The 11320-nt window shown below is 25.9% G+C and overlaps 1 protein-coding gene across 1 annotated transcript; it reads left to right on the top strand.

Moving 5' to 3' along the window:
- The first annotated feature begins 1333 nt into the window (after positions 1 to 1333).
- Positions 1334 to 8103, top strand: LOC129972621 (Kruppel-like factor 3). The gene is made up of 4 exons (XM_056086823.1): positions 1334 to 1492; positions 4338 to 4562; positions 4958 to 5660; positions 6937 to 8103. Exons 1-4 carry the CDS (start codon positions 1442 to 1444, stop codon positions 7236 to 7238), a joined length of 1281 nt encoding a protein of 426 aa, XP_055942798.1. The 5' UTR covers positions 1334 to 1441; the 3' UTR covers positions 7239 to 8103.
- Positions 8104 to 11320: the final 3217 nt, after the last annotated feature.

The following is an 11320-nucleotide window of genomic DNA, read 5'->3' as shown; positions in this document are numbered from 1 at the left end:
TATACATTCATACCAGACTATAATATAGAGTCTTATTGCATTAGCGGGTGCGAAAGTAAATCGTCACATTTTTTAAAAACATATAGTGAATGTTTCTGATCAATTTTCAGTATTCGTTTGCTTCCGGTAAGATATATACAATTTTCTTTTTCTTCTTTTTCACGATATTTTTCAGAAATATTCCGACATTTATTACTGAGTATGTTAATTATTTTTTTGCTTTTATTATATGAAAAGTACCACACAAAATTTGATCTTTATATTACGTGTAATATTTTTCGGTATTAAATGATATAAAAAACTTTTTTTCTTAAATAAATTTAGATGACTTTCTTAATTATTTTCATCAATTAAAAATAAATTTATGAATATTTCCTAAGTAAATAATAAACAATTTAATAATAACTTTAATACTTCTCTGCATTAAAATTTAACTTTATCTGGAAAATTATGGCCTCAACAAGAAAATTTTTCAAATGAATGAATTTTAAATATATCAAAAACTGGTTCAGTAAAAATGAATGTTCCCACAGTGATCTTAAAACCGATTGTTGAAAACCATATTTGTTGAAAAACAGTTTCATTATTATGAATAAAAGAATTATTTTATTGACTCTGATTATTAGGTGCTTTTAAAGTATATTTCTAATGTGTGAAAGGGAAAAATATTCACTGAAATAAAATAAAAAATGAGCGGGGAATTGTTCAACGTTCAAAAGATTTTTTGTTAAATTTATAACTTTCAAATCAATTTTATTATTACAATCACGGTTTAAGGTTATGTACATTTAAAAAGTACAAATGAATATATAATGTTTATATTCATTTACAACAAAATGAGAATACTTTATTATGCAATCGATTTTTTTCCTTGCTGAATATTATCATGAAATAAAGCATATTCACTAAAATCATATTGCACCTCATAAAATGAGCTTGGAACAAAAAAAAATAGCTAGTTGTATCTAAATACTATTAGCCACATTCCAGTTGCTTTAACTAAAAACAGTTCTTCTCATGAATATTTACTTAAAATAGCATAAGTTGGATACACTGGCGAGGATAACACGTATTGTTTACAACCTTTAAATTCATAATCGAACGCTCCGCATAAGCTCTCAGCTGTGAGACACGAGCAACGCCATGCAGTCTTACCCTCGCTGTCACCGTTGCCCCATGCAACTGTCATTCTACTAGCACGTGCCCAGCACCTTCGCTTTCACGCGGTGTTCACGTGAACATCGGTCTCCCATTGGCTACTCGAGCCGTGCCCTCGAAACACCCAAGTGTGCGATTGGTCCAAAGACGACATGCCCACATGGTCAGCTCAAATCTGCTTCTGTACACACAAGCCTGATTCGGGATAATAAAACCCAGCGACAAAGCGGGAAATAACTTTTTCGTTAGGTGTGTATTCCATGTAACGAATGCACAGAGAAATATGGCTAGCGTTACTATTACTCCACCTTACACACCCCCGTATTTGTTAGCTGTAAGTACCGGAAAAGAAATTATGTAGCATCTACTAGTATTGAATTAAGATTAATTTTTGCTTCAGAAGGAGAATTTTGAGTTGCTGTTGCTGTGCTGTTTGATTGCAGCCAGTACGTTAGAAAAGGTTGCGGAGTGTTTTTGTCTAAATAGAAAAAAATTAGTCAAAACATGAAGCAGCCAAATAGAAAAGATAGCTACTGAATTATTTTTGATGGCTTTCTTTCTCAAGAATTCTTTTTCTTTAGCATAATCATTAAAATGTCTTTAAATCAATGTATTTTCTGAAAATTAGCGATCTAAAATTTAATTTTATAATTTTTGAAATTTAAATTTTATTGTAAAATAACTCTTTTCTGAAGAATATTCTTTTTCTTTTAATTCTGTATTTCTATTTCTGCACTCTTATTATTTCACTGTATTTTCTAAAATGAGAAGTATGGAAATTAACTAAATCTGAAATTTTTTAAATGCTATAAGAATTCTAAAAAATTAATTTTGTAATAAATTATATATGCATTATTCTTTTCTGAAATATTTTCTTGTTCATTATTTAATTTCTGCAAAAATTTGTTTATTGTATACTTTCATATACATTTTTTTATGAATATATAAAATAATAATCGGTACACTTAGAAATTCTTGTTTTTATTAATGTGTGTGTATTATTTAATATTTAGATACTGAATTGAAAAAAAAAGTAAATTTATGTGATTTAAAAAGTTTCTTATGTGATTTAAAGTAACTTTCTTTCCATAACCAATGTGTTGAATTTTCCACTTCTTATTATAATAGTTTTAATAATGTATTAAAATGTAGAGAAAAATTTAGAAATAACATTTAAGTAATAAATAGTGAAGGTAATATACTGGTAATTGTTAGAAATATGCTAAATCTATAATTTTTTTTTGTTAGTATAAATGTTTACATTTATTCTAGTAACATTATTATTATTTTAGACACCCAGAAAGAATGAATTAAAATTTAAGTAACCTGAAATTACAATATTATCATATAATGTTCTCATAAATATTTTATAAATATTATACTTTAAAAATATATAATATTATTTCCAAATGATTCTAACTGCAATAAACTGTACTTAAAATACACTATGTTTCTAACTGCAATAAACTGTACTTAAAATACACTGTACTTAAAATACACTATGTTTCTAACTGCTATAAATTGTACTTAAAATACACTATGTGAGATATTATAAATATATCAAGCTATGAATTAAAAGAAAATATTCTGTATACTTCTCTGAGTTCATTTTCCTGAACAAAGGGACAAAGTAACAACTCACTATCTGTTTCTGTGGTTTTATACTTGTGAGTTCCCCCACATCCAAAGTTCATTTTGTGCCCCTAATCAATAAGGGAATAAGAAGCATACTAGATAAGAAAAAAGATAAAAGGCCTTCTCATGCACTCTGATGAAAAGTGAATTTTCTTATCGTGGCAAACTAAAGTTTGTTGAACTATTTCGAATTTCTATTTCCATATGATTAGGAATGTAAAATTTTACTTTTATTTCTTATTTCTATAAAAGAAGCCATTCTATAATTTAATATAATCTATATTTAAATTTGTTTCTTACAAATATATCATATAGATTTTTATTTGAAAAATTTCATTGTTCAAGTATAGTGATAGACTATACTGATTTGTCTATCAGTATAGTCAGTGAAATGAAAATCCAAAATCATAAACAATCCAGGAAAAAAAGTTCGTTTCTTTCCTGAAATAAATAATACATGGGAAAAAAATAAGGATTTCAAAAGTGTTAAATAATGGTTTGATGAGAATTAAAACTATTATGTGTTCCTGTAATTATACATATATTATTTTTTATATAAAAGAAATGGCTTGATGTAAGTTCATAAATTATAAATATTACAAAGGAAAGCATTTATTTGTAAATAAAAAAATGAATTTTATTACAGAGTGAATACAGTGATTTTGCTTCAAATTGGCTTGAAATGCAATACATTTAATTGCATTTTAAGGAATTAAATAATTTTAAAGAAATGAATATGATGTGTGCTTTATATTAACAAATTAAAATTAATTATAAATTTTTTTAGTCATCTTATTATAAAATATATCTATCTAATAAATAATTATAGTTGTAATTCATAACAGCAATGGTTTGCAAAAGTTAAATTAATTTTCACTCTTGATCCTGTTTTGGCTGAAAAAATATTATGTTTCTCCTATTGATGAAGAAAACTTTTTCTCCCAATTTATAGAAAGTAGGAGAATGAAATATTACTATTAAAAATGCAAGAAATTTAGTATGATTTTTATCAAAGAAATTTTAGAAATTACTTTAAAAGAAGATGACTTTCTCATGTATTTTGCAGATGTGCATAGAATTGTTTACTGTAGTAAATTTTCAAGTCTTAAAATTAATACAATTGACCTTACTAGGGGTTTGGATCATAATTTAAAAAGTTTTTAATTACAGCTTTTTCACATATCTTTAATACCGATTATTCATTGCATTTTTATTTCAATATATTTTATCGTGTTGATAATAATATTTCACGGAGATTTGGTCCATCTAAGATTTAATACAATATTTATATATTAATTATATGTTAGTGGCAAAGATAGTCAAATTTTAGCTATGAAAGAACCTATTAGTTTGCAATCTATGGTTATATTTTTGGCAATTAATCATAGGTATGCATATAATGCATTAATATATAAATACTATTAGCTTATTTGTAAATATATCTCATATACCATTTAAAAAAAGGTTTTAAAAGGAATTCTGTGGTTTTTGTGCATTTGGAGATATAGTTGCTTTATTTTTTAAATTCTATTTTTTCTTGTTAGGAACACTCTACTTCATCTTGTGGGTCCAGTGTTCCATTAGATCATCCAGATTTGGATGCTGTACAGACATTACTATACATGAGCTCTCAACAATCGCAAAATCTCCCTGATTTTACTAAAACAAAAGATGTACAGCATCATGTTGACCTTACTCCAGCCCCATCAGAAGATGAAATGGAAGACATCAGTTCAAGAGCTCTTGTCCAAGAATCTGAATTAGCTAGGGTAAGCATATTAAAAAAATATAGTTTAAAATTAAAAATCTAGTTATAATTTGAAATCCTTCACATTTCAGATTTTTTAAAAATAATAATAATAGAAACTTTTTCTGTTAATAAATTTTCGATGTTGAATGAAAGTGTATATAGTTTTTCTTTTTCCAGTTCAGTATCTCATTTTTATAGTAAAATACTTGTAATTATAAGTGTATTGTATTTTGATACCAAATAAATTACTGAAACTCTTAGTAAAATTAAATGAACATAATTAGTGTGACATCTGATGTCTTTTTTAATTGCAAGTTTTATGCAATTTATTTATACTTTTCTTCACATAATAATTCAAATTTATTTTATATATAAAACAGTCATGAAACCAATACTTTATTTTTTCTTTTATAGCTATTACTTACAAATACACCTCCTCCTACTCCAGTTCCTCCAGTTACTGGCATGCCAGTATCTGTTATTGTCAAAGCTCCTCCTAGTAAATCATCTGAGGAAATTAGACAATCAAAAACTCCTTCTCCAGCAGCTGAGGTCATCCGTACTAGTCCGAGTGCAAGAGTGTTTGAACCTGCCAAAACTATCAGAGACAATCCTGTTCCAACTGTGTACACTAAAGTCACTCCAGTTGCAACTGTACTTCCTATCAGAGCAGTAGATAGTTTTTCAAACAGTACAAATATATCACAAGCCACAAAGCCAATAGCCATTGCTCCCAAAATCTCTACTCCTACTATAATCATTCCAAGTGTGGCTAATTTAAATCAGTGTCAAACTACTGCACCCCAGACTCTCATTCTAACTCATGTACCACAGTCATCATCAACCAATGTTTTAACTTCATCATCATCAGCCACATCTGTCATGCAGCTGGTTGTCACATCATCTCCATCATTGGCTACTAATGTTCTTTCGTGTTCCTTGAAAGAAAGACAGAGACTTATTGCCCCAGCTTCACTGCTTTTAACTGCATCATCTCCCAAGTCTAATGATAATCCTGTGGATACTCGTAAAAGGTCTTACCAGTGTACTTATAAAAACTGCATGAAGACTTATTTTAAAAGTTCTCATTTGAAAGCTCATTTCAGAACACATACAGGTAATTAGTTCTTTTACTGTCTTTGGAAGTATATATTTTTTATTGTATACTTTTAGATAAATGTTGTAAGTTGTTGTTCTTGTAATTCAACATCAACCAAAATATGTGTCAAATACAACTGCTTTATGTCTTGATAATTTCCCACCAAATTTAAAGTTCAAGTTTTTTATATTTAGTGCTCTTGCACATGTTTTGTGCCATTCTGAAATTATGTTTCTTACCAATACACTATTGAGCTAACAGAAATGCATCAAAGAAGTATTCAGCTCTAAACAAACATATATAAAGTATTATCGTTGTGAGTATAGTCACCTGAAAAATCTTAATTTGAATAATTATGTTCCCCCCAATTAAAGTTTAATTATAATACAACTAGCCCTGCATTTACAAAATAGATTGGTTTATTGAAAGTGTCTTGAAAATTCAAATTATTGTAATAAGAATCCAATTTCACTTAAAAAAATTATACTTAATAAATTTTAACAAAATTGTAAAAGAAAAGTATTACATAATTTTTAAAAAAAAGTAAAATGAAACAAAAATTCATTAAATGAAGCAAGATTGAATTAATAAATAATAAAATAAATAAAAAAATGGAGGGGAATCATCATTATGATATTTCATCTTTATATCTTGAAATGAATGAATTTCTTGCTAATTTTCTCCCCACGTAATATTATATGTTCACTAATACTATTAATAATATGCTGGATGTTATGGTTTTCCTCTATCTTATCACATTCATGGAATTTCTGTATCTGATAACAAAACAGTGTATTGAAATCATAAAAACTGATTACTCTAGTTTCTCACAGTTTTGTATTTTCTTGTCCTTTCACGATTGCATTTGTTAGAATGCTTATATGGATCCAAACATGAATCCAAAACTAAGTAAATCAAGGAAGATAAGTGATTTATTTTTCCACATATTGATCAAATTCAAAGATTTTATAAAGTATCACTATCTAGTATTCCAATTTTATTACAAATACAGAAATGTTGCAAGTTGAACATTTATTCTTTAAAAATTGGAATATAATTGGAGTAAGAGTTATGCCACAATGTCTTATAGGAGTTTTTGGAATTGAAATGTTTTTAATAATGATTTAAAAAAAAAATTATCTTTAATTTTATTTTCCTGGACTAATACTTCAGATATTAAACTTTATAAGACTATACTTTGATTTATTCAAATATATTTTATATAAATCATGCAAAACTTTATTTATTTTATATAATAAATTAATTAAAAAACTTTTTTTAAAAATTTCTTTAGGTGAGAAACCATTTGCTTGTACATGGGAAAATTGTAACAGGAGATTTTCCCGATCTGATGAACTTTCACGCCATAAGCGTACACATACTGGTGAAAAAAAGTTTGTGTGCCCTGCATGTAATCGAAAATTTATGCGCAGTGATCACCTTGCAAAACATGTAAAACGACATACAGCTGGACGATTATCAAATACAAGGTACACAAAAGGCATTAAAGATATTCGAGCTGACATCTTACCAAGTCCTTGTTCTGTTCCTGTCGGAACTCCTCTTCTTCAAGTGATCATACCATCTTCTCATTGATTTTATACAACTCTTTCATATAAACTGTCATATTCATTGAATCCATTATATTAATTTAAACATTCTGTATATAATCCAAGTATATTGTTGTAAACCAGTGCATTTCAAATTTGTCATTTTGTAGTTATTTTTCATTTCAAAGTTGTAATTTATTAAAAATTACAGCATTAACCATACATATTTCATTTACATCATTTTCTTATATTTTTTACTCATTTTAACTAATAATCAAATTTAAAATGCAATTCTCAAGTAGTCTAATCATTGTATGCTGTTCTATTTTCAATTTATTTAATTTTCTAGTCAAAATAAATGTAAAATCAGATGAATGTTTTACTAGGAAGATAGCATAACATTCTGCAATTTTTTTTAGTGAAAAAGAAAAAATATTATTGTAAAATAAAAATCCTGCTATAGTGCTAAATTTTGAATTAGATATAATCATTTAAATATTATATTATATCATTTTTTTTATCCTATCAAATGTATATATTCAAGAGCAAAAGCAGGAAAAGAGATGTTGCTTTTTTTATAATTAATTTTTTAGTTAGTGAATTATGATGAATCTCTGAAATTGCATTGGTTTCAATATTGTATAGAAGAAATGCCTGTGATAATTATCCTGAAATTAAGTTGGGAATATACTCTTAACTCTGTAATATATACTATTATCTTATAGCTTTTCTTTACTAATGTTACTATAGGGCAATTCTGATGTTTAAAATTTGAAGATCATGTAGTATCCTATTTTGTATACTTTGTACAAATGTATTTCATTATTTTGAATGTTTACTAAACAGTTAGAACACAATTCAATCAAATTAAAGAAAAAATAAGTACTTCAAAAGCTCTTTATAAATTCTAAAAATTTCTAATGATTATTTCTATTAATTATTTAGTTTCTTCAAATATTTATTATTTATTCATTCTAAAATTTTGTTTAAGTAAAATTTAAAAAAGTAAATACTTGATATTGGGAGATAATTTTTTAAAAAATAATATTAACTGCTTTCTTTTTTAAGACATTTATTCTTTTCACTTTAAATTAGACACTGACAAAATGCAATATTATTGTGTTGCATACAATTGTAATAAATTCTATGTAATGCAGTTGTTTATCTGCAATTTTAATTTAACATTTAAGTTTTTTCAAATTAAGATGCATTTTATATTCTCATTCAAGAATTTAGATATACATAATGAATTTTTTACATCAACCTGAATACAATTTATTGCCATTCTTTTTAAAAAGTTACTTAAGACATCACCTGCCATTTATGACTTACAACATTTCTTAAGAATTCCATTTCTTATTGTTATAGAAGCTGATACCTGTGTCTTTGTTCTTTTCTAATATTTCTACTGTAATGCTACTCTTAATGAAAATGTTTTCAATAACCTAATATTAGAATTTCATAACTTCCTTTACTATATATATATATTGAAAATAAACTATTTAATTATCTGAATGCTTTCTTTTCCCATTACTTGTATATTCATCAGACTGAACACAAAGCATTACACTTTTGTAAATTTATTGGAATACTTTTTTTAAAATTTTTAAATCTATTATACAATCAGTATGTTAGAAATTTTAAGCTATAAAAATTTCATTTAGATTACAGATAAATGAATTATATTTTATGATGAAAAACTGCAAGATAAATTTATCAAATAATTTATTTCAAATAAATAATGGACACTTTCAAAAATAGACGGAAAATTATTTAAATGTAGAATTACTTTTTTAATACAAATTAAAATGCATACATTGAAACATTTGCAAATCACTAGTTGAATTTTAAAACAACTGAATGAAACTATTTTTTTTTCTTCTGAATTTAATGCCGATAAATTTGTATTGGTGCATTTTTCTTTTTTACTGATTTCTTACAGATTGAAATGAACTTCTTAATTCATTGAATTTTATACCACCATCATTTAATTAGTTTCAAATTTTAAAAATTGATAATAACCTTGTTGACTTAAAAATTCTTTTTCTTCTTAAAACATATATACTTGCCTATCAATGACTTAGGATATATTTAAAATTTACTGGAGGTACTGATGATAGACTTATTATTATTCTAATTTCTAGAAAATCATTAAACAATCCAAAATAATAAACTTTAAAATTTTATAAGCAAGGTTATGAGGAATTTCCTTTTTGAAGACATTGATGATTGAAGTAATTTTACAATGTAGTGGATTACTTATAAACTAGATGTCATTCTAATAAAGATATTTGGACTAATTAATCCGGGAAATGAATACATACCTATTTCCATGGTGAACTTGAATGCAATGCAAGAAATATTACATGGTTATTGATTTTTACTTTTAAATCTTAACCATCATTGTAAATATGATTATAAAATTTTACCATTTACAAATGTTAAAGTACATTAATAAGAAAGGACAATTGAAAGTGCTTCTTTTTATATATTAAAGTTTTTATAGTGTATAATAATAAATCTAATAAAATTTGTAACTGTTATTTTTTAAAATTTTGAGGTTTTAATAGTATTCTTTTAAAATTGGTAAGTGGTTTACCATATTTCCAAACTTATGAGAAAAATCACTGCATTTATTACTTTGAGCTACTATCTAATTGAACATCAGTAAAAGTGTAATCTATATATATATATATATAAAATTTCCAGAATATTGAATTTTCTAAATATAATGAATCTGTCCAAAATGTAATAGATTAAGATTAAGTTAACTTTGTTTAATTAACAAAATGGTTTACTTATAATATTAATACAAAAAGAAGACGGAATTCATTAAATTAGAGAAACTATACTTAAGGCACTAAAAAAATTAAATTTTGAAGGGGGAAGAAAAGAGCTAAATTGAAATAATAATAATAATCCATCTTTAATTTGAAGAAACAACAGAACAATATGGGCAAGAATATTAATTTTTTTTGTTTGTTAATATGTGTAATCCAGTGTTTTTTTTTAATTATTAAAATTTGGATTTATAAAACAAAAGCAATATAAATAAATGTGCAAGATGATAAATTTTCATTAACAAAATTAAACCAATGGAACACTTTTTAGAATATCAGAAATTCCATTTAAATGTGAATGAAAAATTTGCCATTAAAAGGTAATTTAACTTCTTTGTAGCATGTAAATTTAATGACAGCTAAAAGATACATGTCGGCATCAATATTTTCTAATTCAAACTTCTAAAAGAAAAATTGTGACTACTTATAAATAACAGGTGAAAGATTAGTGATTCATTTCAAAAACAAACAACAAAATGAAATTTTCTAAAATATATTTATACTATATATATATATACGATTTTCTTCCTGTAAAGTTAGTATAACTACAGATAAAGAGATTCTCATATCTCTTGGTTGTGTTGTTTATACCTCAGAAAAAGAGATTCTCTTTCTCTATGGTATAAACAGTGTAAATAGATGCTTGTTTTCATCTCATAAGCTAAAAGCACACTCAGGATTGCAATGCCAATTTGATTTTGGTGCTACATTTGGCAAATTTTAGCTGCTTCACTATTAATTAATAAGTACTGAAAAATTAACAAAGAATGCAAATAATTATTTAAAAAATTAAAAAAGTAGTTATTTTCCTATATTCTACATTTACAGTAACCATAATTTATCATATCCTTTTGGTGCCAAAAACATGGTATAGCACGAACAAATGCACAATTTTCTCACCAACTGTTATGATGGCTGCTATCCAAATGGACTTAAATTGACTACCAAATTTGGCAGATTGTCACTGAAAAATTCATTTGTTGAAAATATCTGCTCTAAAGGCTAATCTTTTATTTTAAAAATGGAGAATACACAATCCTTAATGAAATAATTTTGGTTACATGCTTACTATTCCTTCTGTACACTAATTTAAACAATCACTGACTGATTGTTCATTAAGTGTACTTTAAAGCAATATGTGACTTGTGAGGGACAGACTATATTGCTTTGAACCATAAGCAGAAATCGCACAATCTTAACCTTATTTCATGAGGATATCTGACTCGTTCTCAGTCTTTGATATCAGATTCAATTTTGGCAGATGCTGAACATATTCAACTTTTACAGG

The sequence above is a fragment of the Argiope bruennichi genome, chromosome 6 (genome assembly GCF_947563725.1).
Source record: "Argiope bruennichi chromosome 6, qqArgBrue1.1, whole genome shotgun sequence".
In the NCBI taxonomy this organism is placed as follows: domain Eukaryota; kingdom Metazoa; phylum Arthropoda; class Arachnida; order Araneae; family Araneidae; genus Argiope; species Argiope bruennichi.
The sequence above is the reverse complement of the archived record's forward strand: the minus strand, read 5'-3'. Positions and strand labels throughout refer to the sequence as shown.